This window comes from Leopardus geoffroyi, chromosome A2 (assembly GCF_018350155.1).
Source record: "Leopardus geoffroyi isolate Oge1 chromosome A2, O.geoffroyi_Oge1_pat1.0, whole genome shotgun sequence".
In the NCBI taxonomy this organism is placed as follows: Eukaryota; Metazoa; Chordata; class Mammalia; order Carnivora; family Felidae; genus Leopardus; species Leopardus geoffroyi.
Genome location: NC_059331.1, coordinates 61098727 through 61112519, shown reverse-complemented (window position 1 = coordinate 61112519; position 13793 = coordinate 61098727). Strand labels below are relative to the sequence as shown.

The following is a 13793-nucleotide window of genomic DNA, read 5'->3' as shown; positions in this document are numbered from 1 at the left end:
TTCAATATTTGCAAGTCAATCAATGTGATACACCATATGAGTAGATAGGATAAGAACCATATGATCCTTAAAATAGATGCAGAAAAAGCATTTGACAAAATACAGTATCATTTCTTGATAAAAACCCTCAAGGAAGTAGGGGTAGAAGGAACATACTTCAATATCATAAAAGCCATATATGAAAGGCCCACAGCTAATATCATGCTCAATGGGGAAAAACTGAGAGATTTCCCCTAAGATCAGGAACACGACAGGGATGTCCACTCTCACCACTGCTCTTCAACATACTGCTGGAAGTCCTAGCTGGAGCAATCAGACAACAAAAAAGAAATAAAAGGCATCCAAATTGGCAAGGAAGAAGTCAAACTTTCACTCTTCGCAGATGACATGATACTCTACATGGAAAACCTGAAAGACTCCGCCAAAAAACTGTTAGAGCTGATCCATGAATTCAGCAAAGGCACAGGATATAAAATCAATATATAGAAGTTTATACACCAATAATGAAGTAGCAGAAAGAGAAACCAAGGAATCTATCCCATTTACAATTGCACCTAAACCATAAAATACTTAGGAATAAACCTAACCAAAGAGGTAAAGATCTGTCTGATGAAAACTATAGAAAGCTTATGAAAGAAATTGAAGAAGACACAAAGAAATGGAAAAACATTTTACACTCGTGGATTGGAGAAACAAATATTGTTAAAATGTCAATACTATGCAAAGCAATTGACACATTCAATGGAATTCCTATCAAAATTCTTCACAGAGCTAGAAAAAACAATCCTAAAATTTGTATAAAATCACAAAAGACCCTGAAAAGGAAAGTAATCTTGAAAAAGAAAACCAAAGCTGGAGGCATTACAATCCCGGACTTTAAGCTGTATTATAAAGTGTAATCATCAAGCAAGTAAGGTATCGGCACAAAAACAAGACACATAGATCAATGGAATATAATAGAGAACCCAGAAATGGACCCACAAATATATGGCCAACTAATTTTTGACAAGGCAGGAAAATGTGTTTTTTTTAAGTTTACTTATTTATCTTGAGAGAGAGAGAGATAGAGATTGAGAGAGAGATTGAGAGAGTGAGCGCAGGACAGTGGAAGAGAGGGAGGAGAGAGAATCTCAACAGACTCCATGCTGTGAGCACAGAGCCAGAAGCAGTCTCAATCTCACAAACAGTGAGATTATGACCTGAGCCAAAACCAAGAGTCAGAAGCTTAATCAACTTAGCCACCCAGGTGCCTCAAGGATGACCTGTACTTTAAATTTCTCCTTGACTTTGATGTAAACCCTGATTCAGAGCCACTTTATCATGCGTAGCCCAGGCTGTGAACTACAACTTGAACTGGACTTGGACTTTGACCTTATTGTAATGTTGACCCTGATGTGAAGTTTAGTTTGATTTGTCTTTTTAACTGATCTTAGTCTTGAACTTGGCCCAGACTTTGAATCTGAGCTTGAATTTTACTTTGATCTTGACCTTGACACTAAATCAGATTTACTTTTTGCTCCTGATTATAATCCATACTGTGTGTTGCCCAAGTCCTCCTGTCTTTCACCTTTAACATGACCTTAGCACATTGAAATCTGCCTTTACCTCGACCCTGGTTTAGACCACATTCTGACCCAGATTATCATCCAGACCTTCTAAATATAAATTTGATTTTAACCCCGATCTTGACTTTGAATTGGAACTTAACCTTGACTTTTGATCCTGAACTTGAATTTTATCATGACTTTGTTCATAATTCAGACCACCACCTGTTTCAGACTCTCATGTATAGGTCTACTCCAGAATATGAACTTGAAATTGACCTTGATATTAACCTTGAACTATGTCTAGGTCTTAACACATGACCTTAACCTTAACCTTATACTTGACCTTGATGCTGACCTCAATGAAAATCTGTCCCTAATATGTTAATCAAGTTTCACTTCAAACACAAACTTGACCCCTTGATCCTTAACCCATAAGGACTTTGACCTTAAAGTGACCATGAAATTGACCTTGACCTTGATTCAGTTCCTCATCGGGTTGCTGATTGTTGTTCAAGGTAATATCTAGATCAAGCTATGAATTTGACCTTGATCTAGACCTTGTCCATGATCCACACCCAATTCTTTGTCTAATCATCGAGGACATGTGTAGCCATGATTGTGAACTTAAATACAGATCCTCCTCAGTTTATGATGGGGTTACATCCCAATAAACCCATTTTAAGTCAAACATAAGTGAAAAATGCATCGAATACACCTAACCTATCAAACATCAGAGCTTAATCGTTTCCCACAAAGCCTATTAGATAACAAAGTATTGACTATCTCCTATAATTTCAATACTCTTCTGAAAGTGACAAACAGAATGGCTGTAAGGATAGTAATTGTTAGCCCCCACAATTGCTTGGCTGACAGAGAGTTGCAGCTGTTGCTAACTGCCCCACATCACCAGAGAGTATCATACCATACCAATAGCCCGGTAAAAGATCAAAACTCAAAATGTGAAGTACGGTTTCCATTGAATGCAGATTGTTTTCACATCACTGTAAAGTTGAAAAATCAGAAGTCAAATCGTCATACATCAGGGATGATCTGTATGTTCCTGGTCTTGGAACTGATCTTGACCTTAACTATAAATTGACCTTAAACTTGATACTGATGTTGAATTTGACCTTGACTTGCACCTTGATTCAAATCCTCATCGTCTTCCTGTCTATTGTCCAGACCATATCTACATCTGTGAATTAAGTTGGATCTAAACAACCGTGACTTTGACCAAGGAATTGACTTTATCTTTCTGCCTGATTCAGGCCCTTGACACTATCAGCCAGAGCATGTACAGCTTTGGGATGTGAGGTTTAACCGAACCTTGAGTTTGGCTTCAATCTTAAATTTATATTCACCTTGACCCACTTCCTGCCCCTTACTCTTATCAAAACTCCATAGATAAAATTAACCCAGCTACTAACTTCAGTCCCATAGCAGGATTCATCCCAACTAAGATATTCAGCTCCACAACCAGATTTATACCCAATAATTCCTCAGCTTTGTGTGTGGATTTAATCCTGATGGCCACTTCGACACTGTAGCCAGATTCAGCCAGATGTTGACCTCAGTACTGGAGCTGCAGCAGGACTGTCCTTATGAGAACCACCTGGATTTATCCCTGATGGTGCCCTCAATTCTGCAGCTGGGTTCATCACCTATGATGACCTTACCCCATAGGAAAATTCATCCCAGATGCTGACTTCAGCCCCGCATTAGGGATCATTTCCAATGATAACCTTACCTCATCTGGGTTCATCTCTGATGATGATCTCAGACCTGCACATGGATACATCTGTGATGATTTCAATGTGAAAGCTGTATTCAATCCTCATGTTTACCTCCTCTGTACAGAAAAATTCCTCCCCAATGTTGACCTCAACCTGGCAGAAAAATTCATCCCATAAATTTCCCTCATTCTAGCAAGCGGGTATATACCTGGTGATGTCCTCAGTCAAGGAACTATATGCATCTCCAGTGTTGACCTGTCTCACACATGTCTTCATCCAAGATGACATGAATAAGTAAATACCTATTTCACCATATGAAGATAATAATCCTCAACCCAAATCATGGCTAAAGTTGTTATGATGAGTGAATAAGAAACAGGAAGTAAACATCTATTTTAAAAAGTGAGGACATTCTGGGGCAGTGCTTCTCAAATGTAAGAGTGCATCAGAACAACATGGGGCTTGTTAAACCCACCTTGCTGACCCCACGCCAAGACAGGCTGACTGGCAGGCCCAGGGGAAGGAGGATTAACAACTTCCATGTCTAACAAGTTTCCCTGACTTTGATGCTTCTCTGCTAGAGACCACAGTTTGAGAAATAGACACTAGAGAAATGCCAGAGGTATTTGTTACTTACAGACCCCAAGTCTCATGGTTGCATTAACTACCTTTAAAGACACAAAAGGCCAAGTACAATATAATCTATGTTTTATTTTATACTTTTGTGATCACTAAAATCTAAACAGAAGTTTGGCTTCAACATAAAAAAAGAAAAATAGCGACAGGATTAAATACCAAGAGCAGATGACAAGGGTATGCAAGGAAGGGCTGTCCTGGGAAGGGTTGCACATTTGCAGGCACATCAGCAAAATAGCCCATGAAGCTTGGATCTAGTCAGCCTGTGGGTAAGCCACAGCACAGTCCTGAGGTATAGGCACAGAAAGTGTTTCCTTCCTGCTCCTTCCAAGTACAGGCTGTGTGGACACAGAACACTGCCCACACATCCCCCCAGTGCACTGGACATGCCTCTTCCTTCAGCGTCTTCAGGGCAGAGTCCCCTGCTCTCCACACACACACATGCACTTATTTGCACTCACCCAGCACATGAGTACACACTCAAGCCCAGGAGCATGCAGTCACATGTACACAAACACTGCCTCTGATTTCAGGTCTCCTTCACCTTTACAGGCTCAGCTTCCAACTCCAGAGTCAAGATGTGTGAGTGTCCCTGGAAGACTGACAAAGGGTCACTGCAGAATAAGGGTGTTAACCATCCTTCCTGAGGACCTAGTCAGGGAGAAACTGTATTCTGTACCCTGCTGGTGGGAAGGAAAATTCTACTGAGCAAATATGGCTGCCTGGGCTCATTAGGGAGGCCCGGATGCTGGGTCTGAGATGCCATCCAGCCCTGCTTCACTCCTCAATAACCAGTTGATAAGGAAGCAGAGTGTCAGGAGGCCAGTCCCTAGCAGGTCCCCCAGCCCTGTGAGGTAGGGGATGCAGTGGCTGTCTGGATCCAGAGCCTGGTGCCACGCGAGCCGAACCATCACTTCTGCCAGGTACAGCAGAATTGTCACCTGTCATAAGAGCAAGCAGACACAAAAGATGACAACTAAGTCAGAAAGCCAAATGTCACCAAGAAACACTAGATTTCAAAGGCAGATACTAAGGTGGACATGTCAACCCCAGGGAGTCAACCCCATGTCAACCCCAGCTGGACTTCCTCCAGCTTCTCTTGGGGTCAATGCCTAGCTCTGAGCTCATGCAGAGGCCAGAAAGTCCACCCTCATCCACACTTGCCTAGTCTCCCTCCTGTCGTCAGGACCTGCTTGCAGCATCCTGAGGTGGCAGACAGATCGTCTCTGCTACACAGGCTCCTCTCACCTTCCTTAGAAACTCAAGACACAGACTTCAGATAGGGTTCCCTAGAGGGCCTCACTTGAGCAGTTTTGGAGAGTAACCCTTCCCTGGAAGCACCACAGTGCTGGTCTCACTTCAGAGCTCCTCAGTGTCTTGTCACAGGCTGACCGCAGCCCCTCTGTCCCCCTCGGGACAGTTTCTCAAAGTACCCCGCCCTATCCTTCATGATCAGGGACATGCTGCAATTGCAAATGCCCTAACTCAGAGGATTTGAAAACATCAGTCCCTAGTTCTAGCATTGCCCTCCTAGAACGGTGCCCATCAAGGCCCACCGTTATCCCTGTGGACACCCTAGGCCCACCAGGGGCATCTGACAACTAGTCTGGGCAGATAGTCTGCTGAGTACTAGCCACAGGCAGGCACCAGCCTAACCTTTCATCATGCCCTTATCACCACCCAGCGCTGACTAAAAGTCCTTGCGTGTGTTTTAGCAACATCCCAGCAGGGACCTGGTCCCTGCCCACCCTGTCTGTGATGAATGATGTGCATGGCCCAGTTCACCAGCCAGAACCACACATCAGCTTGCTTCCTGGCAACTTGCTGTATCTTCAGGACCATCCTCTGATCTCCTGGTGATAATTGAGCAGTGTGCTATATGCAGTATGGATGGTGCCTTGTGGGAAGTGGAGATTAACGAGTGTGCAGTGTAAAGTGTGTCATGTGCAGTGTGCTGTGTATACTGTGGAGCATGCTGCTTGCAGTATGAAATATGCCCTGTGCAGTATGCAATGTGAAATGCATGCAATGCAGTGTGGTGTGACTTCTGTGTCTGGTTCACACCCTTGAGCTTGAATATGTTGATTCTTGGAAGATGGGGGCCATGCCCTGCCATGTCCAGGAACCCCCCAACCTCACCCCCTCAGCATCTTTCCCAGGTCAGGGAGATAAATCTTGCTGGATGACTAAGCATTGAATGCTGCTTTGATGCTACTAACAGTCATCCTTACCTGCATCAGACTTGCTAGCAGATAGAATACCACAAACATCTTACTTTGTGGGACCAAATGGCCTTCCACCAAGTAAATGATATAGAAGAAAATCAGATGGCCCGGAACCACCAGAGAGAGCAGGACTCGAGCTGATACGGAATTAATTTCTGGAAAAGACAACCATAGAGGTGTGTGTGACTTGACAGGCAGCAGGGACCACCTTGGCATGTTTAGTTTCCCGTGAGGCATCCGCATTCATTTATCTACTACACGAGTGTTTCCTGAGCACCTACTATACTGCAGGTATGTTCTAGCAGATGAGGATATAGCTCTGTCCCTTCCTTCAAGGAACTGACATTTTAGGGAAGAGAAAAAAAAAAAAAACAGACTTGAGTAGCAGAAGCAAACAAGAAAGGTCATTTCAAAGGGTGACCAGTGCTAGGAAGCAGGGTCTTTGTTTTAGAGAACCAGGTGTGTACTAGCAAGATGAGTTAGTGGATACTAAAAGCTCTCTCGAGAAGAGGACAACTAGGCTGAGACATGCATCTGGAAGAGAGTATTCTGGGCAGAGAAAAGAGGATTTGCAAGGGGCTGAAGGTAGAAGAGAGCTCTGGAATGTGGGGGGAATGAAGGCTCAGCATGTGAAGTCTGATCCAGGGAGGGCTGGCACACTCATAGGGGGCCTCAGACAGCCCCTTCCTCACGCTAAGCCTGAGAGATCCATTCAGCACATTCTCTTTTGGCTTCAGCCCTCCAGGAATCCGAGACTCTGCAAGAAGTGTGACTTCCCCGCCCCAACCACACACACTTTTAAGAGCGTCACGTGTAAACGCAAATGACTCTTCAAACAGAAATAGTTTCAGTAAAAAGCCTCCATTTGCCTGAGTTAATATATTTCATCAAATTCCTAAGAAAGAGGGGGGAAATCATATAGCTTAGAAGCCAAAAACACTACCATAAAATAATATGTAGAGAGGGCGAGAAAACACAAGAGCTCCAAAGTCTATTCGTGATGAAAAATTAGACAAGGTATGAGAAGATTCTTTTAAAAAAAGAAAAAGTAGGGGCGCCTGGGTGGCTCAGTGGTTAAGCGGCCGACTTCGGCTCAGGTCATGATCTCACGGTCCGTGAGTTCAAGTCCCACGTCGGGCTCTGTGCTGCCAGCTCAGAGCCTGGAGCCTGTTTCAGATTCTGTGTCTTCCTCTCTCTCTGACCCTCCCCTGTTCATGCTCTGTCTCTCCCTGTCTCAAAAATAAATAAAATGTTAAAAAAATAAAAAAAAATAAAAAAAGAACAAGTAGAAGCAAAATAAATAATTACTAATGGCAGCTGGCACTAAAACTCAAGACAATCTTGAGAGTAAGAATTCAGTAAAATATTTAGGTGCTGCTATACATTGGATGTTTGTCCGTATCTCCCTTGCTTTCACCACCCAGATCCCCATGTTGTAACTTAACCCTGAGTGTGATGGTATTTGGAGGTGATTAAGTCATAAGGGTAGGGTACAGCACTCATGTATGGCATTAGTGCTTATAACTTATAAGCTATAAGAGACTTCAGAAAGTCTCTTCACCCTTTCCGTCATGTGAGCACATAGTGAGAAGACAGCTGTGAAGGAGGAACAGGCCATCACCACAGAATTTGCTAGTGCCTTGATCTTGAAATTCCACCCACCACAACTATAGAAAACAAGTTTCTTGTGGTTATGAGCCAATCATTTTATGCTTGCATTATAGCAGTCTGAACCAGGAAAGGTACAAAAACACAGAAATTGAAATAGATTTTCCAAACACAAGTGACAAATCAGAAAATATAATAGGTACAATCCATCAAATGCACTATTAGGTAGTTACCCAAAGGATACAAAAATAAAGATCCAAAGGGGTACATGCACCCAAATGTTTATAGCAACGTTATCAACAACAGCCAAACTACAAAGAGAGCCCAAATGTCCATAGACTGGATGGATGAAGATGTGGTATGTATATATACATATGTATACACACACACACACACACACACACACACACACACACACACATATATATACACACCATATATACATATGGTGTGTGTGTGTGTATGTGTGTGTGTTTTCATATATATACACACACAGTGGATTATTCAGCCATCAAAAATGAAATCTTGCCATTTATAATGATGTGGATGGAGCTAGAATGTATTATGCTAAGCAAAATAAGTCAGTCAGAGAAAGACAAATACCATACAATTTCACTCATATGTGGAATGTAAGAAACAATACAGATGAACATGTGGGAAGGGGGTGTGGAAAGAGAAGACAGGGAGACAAAGCATAAGAGACTCTTAATGACAGAGAACAAACTGAGGGTTGCTGGAGGCAAGGGGGGTGGGGGTATGGGCTAAATGAGAGATGGGTATTAAGGAGGGCACTTGTTGTGATGAGTACTGGGTGCTTTATGTAAATGGTGAATCACTGAATTCTACTCCTGAAACCAACATTGCATTGATGTTAACTAAAATTAAAATTAAAGAAAAAAAAGATAAAATGTGGTTCCCAGTACTAGAAAAAATAACAGGAATTTCCACGTTAAGACAAGATGGGGTAGACACATCTCTTCCTAATCCTCTCACTAAATACAACTAAAAGTGCTGGACATTATATATAAAATAAACATAAGATTTTAAAAGGTGGAGAGAAAAAGTGGCTGGCCAGGGACCTCAGGATTCAACAAACAACACAGAGGTAAGTTACCTGAGTTGTTGTTTTGGTGTTTTGGTGGGTGGTGCTGGTTTATTTCATATATCCCAGACAGGATGCTGGAGAAGTCAGCAAGCCAGAAATGTCAATCAATGGGCAAGATTCAAAAGAAAAGATTCAACAAAAGCCTGCTCTGTCTAGCCAAAGTTCCAGAAGAGGGACAGCCTAGCAAAGCACAGAACTTCTAGACAACAGCTGCTCTATTCCAGACAAACATCACAGGAAAGACTGCAGCCCCACTTTCATCAGCAAAGGCCAAGTGGGGAGCCTGGACTCTGACCTAATCTATGTGGAATGTGGTGCTCATCCCTTCTGGCTGACGTGGGATAAGAGAAGACTAAGTGGTACTCTGCCTGGTGGTAATGACCTCCCCACTTCATGTTGATGAAGGCCATGTGGGGAGCAGTAATAAGGCATCCCTTTCCCTCTTGGACAAGGTGGGATCAGAAGAACACAGACTCCCTGCCAGTCCACCAGCAATGAGGAGCTCCTCTTCGCCCAGTGTGTGAATAGAGATAGGGGAATCCTGGGCTTCCAGCCCTACCTGGCAGTAAGCAAGCAATGCATTATTCCCTTTCCTTCAGCGGTGCACTGTCAGAGGAGGTGCCTAAAAAGACTTAAAGACTTAAATAAGATCCAGAATTTAATAATCTATACCCCAAATGCCTGGGATTTAATCTAAAATCACTTCTTACAAAAGAAATCTCCTATAACCAGTAAAGAAATAGAATTAGTAATCAAAAATCTCCCAAAAAAACCAAGAGTCCAGGGCTGGGTAACTTTCCAAGGGAATTCTACCAAACATTTAAAGAAGAGTTAACACCTATTCTTTTGAAGCTGTTCCAAAAATTAGAAAAGGAAGGAAAGCTTCCAAACTCATTCTAGGAAGTCAGTATTACCTTGATTTCAAAACCAGACCAAGACCCCACGAAAAAAGGAGAACTCCAGACCAATTTCCCTGACGAACACCGATGTGAAATTACTCAACAGGAAACCGACCAACCAGATACAATACATTAAAAGAATTGTTCACCACGACCAAGTGGGATATATACGCAGGATGCAGGGCTGGTTCAATATCTGCAAAACAATCAATGTGATATATCACATTAATAAAAGAAAGGACAAGAACCACATGATCCTCTCGATAGATGCAGAGAAAGCATTTGACAAAATACAGCATCATTTCTTGATAAAAACCCTCAAGGATAAGAGGATCATACCTGAAGATCATAAAAAGCCATATTTGATATCATCCTTAATGGGGAAAAACTGAGAGCTTACCCCTAAGGTCAGGAACATGACAGGGATGTCTACTCTCGCCACTGTTACTCAATATAGTATTAAAATCAGACAACACAAAGGAGTAAAAGGCATCCAAATTGACAAGGAGGAAGTCAAACTTTTTACTCTTTGCAGATGACATGATACTCTATATGGAAAACACAAAAGATTCCACCAAAAAACTTCTAGAACTGATCCATGAATTCAGCAAAGTTGCAGGATATAAAATCAACGCACAGAAATCAGTTGCATTCCTATACACCAACAATGAAGCAACAGAAAGAGAAATCAAGGAATCGATCCCATTTACAGTTGGACCAAAAACCATAAAATACCTAGGAATAAATCTAACCAAAGAGGTGAAAAATCTATACACTGAAAACTATAGGAAGCTTATGAAAGAAATTGAAGACACAAAAAAATGGAAAAATATTCCTTGCTCCTGGATTGCAAGAACACATATTATTAAAATGTCAATACTACCCAAAGCAATCTACATATTCAATACAATGCTTATCAAAATAACACCAGCATTCTTCATAGAGTTAGAATAAACAATCCTAAAATTTGTATGGAATGATAAAAGACCCCAAATCGCCAAAGATATCCTGAAAAAGAAAACCAAATCTGGAGGCATCACAATTCTGGACTTCAAGCTGTATTACAAAGCTGTAATCATCAAGACAGTATGGAAATCGCACAAAACCAGACACACTCAGATCAATGGAACAGATTAGAGAACCCAGAAATGGACTCACAAACATATGGCCATTTAATCATTGACAAAGCAGGAAAGAAAATCCAACGGAATAAAGACAGTCTCTTCAGCAATCGTGCTGGGAAAACTGGACAGCAACATGCAGAAAAATGAACCTGGATCATTTACTTATACCATACACAAAAATAAACTCAAATGGATGAAAGTCCTAAGTATAAGACAGGAGGCCATCAAAATCCTCGAGAAGAAAGCAGGGAAACACCTCCTTGACCTCGGCTGCAGCAACTTCTTACTCAACACATATCCAGAGGCAAGGGAAATAAAAGAAAAAATGAACTGTTGGGACCTCATCAAGATAAAAAGCGTCTGCACAGCAAAAGAAACAATCAGCAAAACTAAAAGGCAACCAACAGAATGGGAGAAGATATTTGCAAACGACATATCAGATAATGGGTTAGCATCCAAAATCTATAAAGAATTTATCAAACTCAACACCCAAAAAACAAACAATCCAGTGAAGAAATGGGCAAAAGACATGAATAGACATTTCTCCAAAGAAGACATCCAGATGGCCAACTGACACATGAAAAAAGGCTCAACACCACTCATCATCAGGGAAATACAAATTAAAACCACAATGAGATACCACCTGACACCTGTCAGAATGGCTAACATTAACAACTCAGGCCACAGCAGATGTTGGCAAAGATGCAGAGAAAGAGGATCTCTTTTGCACTGCTGGTAGGAATGCAAACTGGTGAGCCACTCTGGAAGCAGTATGGAGGTTCCTCAAAAAATTAAAAATAGAACTACTGTGTTACTCAGCAATTATACTACTAGGTATTTATCCAAGGGATACAGGTATGCTGTTTCAAAGGGGCACATGCACCCTAATGTTTATAGCAGCACTAACAACAATAGCCAAAGTATGGAAAAAGCCCAAATGTCCAATGGATGAATGGATATATATACCAATGGAGTATATATACACAATGGAGTATATATATATATATATATATATATATATATATACATATATATACACAATGGAGTATTACTCAGCAATCAAAAAGAATGAAATTTTGCCATTTGCAACTATATGAATGGAACTAGAGGGTATTATACTAAGTGAAATTAGTCAGCCAGAGAAAGACAAATATCATATGACTTCACTCATATGAGGAACTTAAGACACAAAACAGATGAGCAAAAGGGAAGGGAAACAAAAATAATATAAAAACAAGGAGGGGAAGAAAACATAAGAGACAAATACCGAGAACAAACTGAGCATTGCTGGAGGGGTTGTGGCTGGGGGGATGGACTAAATGGGTAAGGGGCTTTAGGGAGGACACTTGTTGGGATGAGCACTGGGTGTTATACACAGGGGATGAATCACTGCAATTGACAACTGAAATCATTATAGCACTAGAGGCTAATTTGGATGTAAATTTTAAAAAAATGGAAAAAGAAAAAAGTCTCAACATGATGAGAAAATACAACTAACAGACACTAAGAATGAGATAAGGTAGAATTATATGAAAGCAATTTTAATGAATCTATTATAAAAGTGCTTCAACCATCAATTACAAACACACTTGAAACAAATGATAAAAATAGAAAGTTTTGATAAAAAAACAGAAAGTCTCAGAAAAGAAACAAAGATACAAAGAAGAACCATGTTGAAATTTTAGAATGGAAAAAACATAATGGCCAAAAACCCCAAACGACTCAATGAAAGGAATGAATAGCAGAATGGAGAGGACAGAAGAAAAATCTGTGAACTTGAAGGGAAAAACTATGGAAATTAGCCTATCTGAACAAGAGAGGGTAAAATAGGCTGGCACGGGGTAATTGAACAGAGACTCACGGGCTTATGGGACTAGAACAAAAGATCTATCATTCATGTCATCAGAGTCCTAAGGGAAAAGAAGAAGAGAGTGGGACTGAAAGTGTATTTGAAGAAATAATGGCTTACAATTTCCCAAATTTAAAAAAATTTAAATCTATTTTTTCAAAGAGGTCAATGGACCTCAAATGTGGAAAATCCCTAAGAAATAGACATCAAAGTATATCATAACTCATAGTGTAAAACGTAAAGTAAAATTCTTGAAATAAACAAAAGACAAATGACACCTTATGTATACAATAGAAACAATTCAAATGACAGTAATTTCTTATCAGAAGGAAGTGGCACTTTTTCAAATGCTGAAAAGTGAAAAAATACAATACTATATTGAATACTGAAAAAATATAATACTAGATTTTTTGCATTTATGTAATTTTTTTCAAATTCTATTTTACTTCCATCATTTTATTTTAGTCTACTACAGTGTATTCACTTTTTCAAATTTTCAAATGATTTCTTTTTTCCTTTTTTTAATCCTTTTTCTTTTTTGTTTCTTTCCCTTTTTCTTAAATACAGAAAAAGAAAAATTTATCTTTATTTTTAATTTTTATTACAAATATTTTTCTTTAATTTTTTTCTGCTATATTCTTTACTTTTGTATATATTTATTCAAATTCTATTTTACCCCATAATCTCATTTTAGTCTACTTCAGTGTATTCATTTTTGCAAATTCTCACACAATTTCCTTTTTTTTCTCACCCACCCCCCCCCCCCTTTTTTTCCCCCTCTAATCTGTCACACCACTTTCAACACCAAGACCAAAACACACCTAGGATCTAGCATCATCTATTCATTCGATTTTATGTGTGTGTTTTTAATTCTTAATTTTAATATTTTTTTAATTTTAATTTAATTTTCAATTTTCATACCTCATTAATTCCTTTCCTCCCTTCAAAATGACAAAAGGAAGGAATTCACCCCAAAGGAAAGACCATAAGAAATGACAGCCAGGGATATTAACCAACACAGATACAAGCAAGATGTCTGAACCAGAATTTAGAATCACGATAATACG

The 13793-nt window shown here is 40.2% G+C and overlaps 2 protein-coding genes across 3 annotated transcripts in view; both read right to left on the bottom strand.

Moving 5' to 3' along the window:
- The window catches only part of LOC123606126 (solute carrier family 41 member 3-like), a 222963-nt gene that overhangs the window by 56943 nt on the left and 152227 nt on the right, over positions 1-13793 (bottom strand). The window lies entirely within an intron of this gene.
- LOC123606127 (solute carrier family 41 member 3-like) lies at positions 3972-9467 on the bottom strand. 2 transcript variants are annotated; one of them, XM_045494093.1, is made up of 4 exons: positions 9414-9467; positions 8864-8928; positions 6148-6296; positions 3972-4857 (listed from the first exon to the last, which is right to left on the bottom strand). In XM_045494093.1, the coding sequence occupies exons 1-4, from the start codon at positions 9434-9436 to the stop codon at positions 4648-4650; spliced, it is 447 nt and encodes a 148-aa protein (XP_045350049.1). In that variant the 5' UTR covers positions 9437-9467; the 3' UTR covers positions 3972-4647. The 2 variants fall into 2 exon arrangements, 1 of the variants encoding a protein (XP_045350049.1); XR_006716115.1 differs by lacking the exon at positions 8864-8928 and having other exon boundaries at positions 9414-9436.

What these genes read in the sequence shown, in the direction of transcription:
- LOC123606127 (XM_045494093.1), bottom strand. Translation starts at nt 9,436, where the DNA reads ATGCATTGCTTGCTTACTGCCAG. An exon ending in ACACCAAAACAACAACTCAG is followed by an intron (nt 6,297 to 8,863) that starts GTAACTTACCTC and finishes TGTCTTTTCCAG; the next exon opens with AAATTAATTCCGTATCAGCT. An exon ending in TGCTAGCAAGTCTGATGCAG is followed by an intron (nt 4,858 to 6,147) that starts GTAAGGATGACT and finishes CTCTTATGACAG; the next exon opens with GTGACAATTCTGCTGTACCT.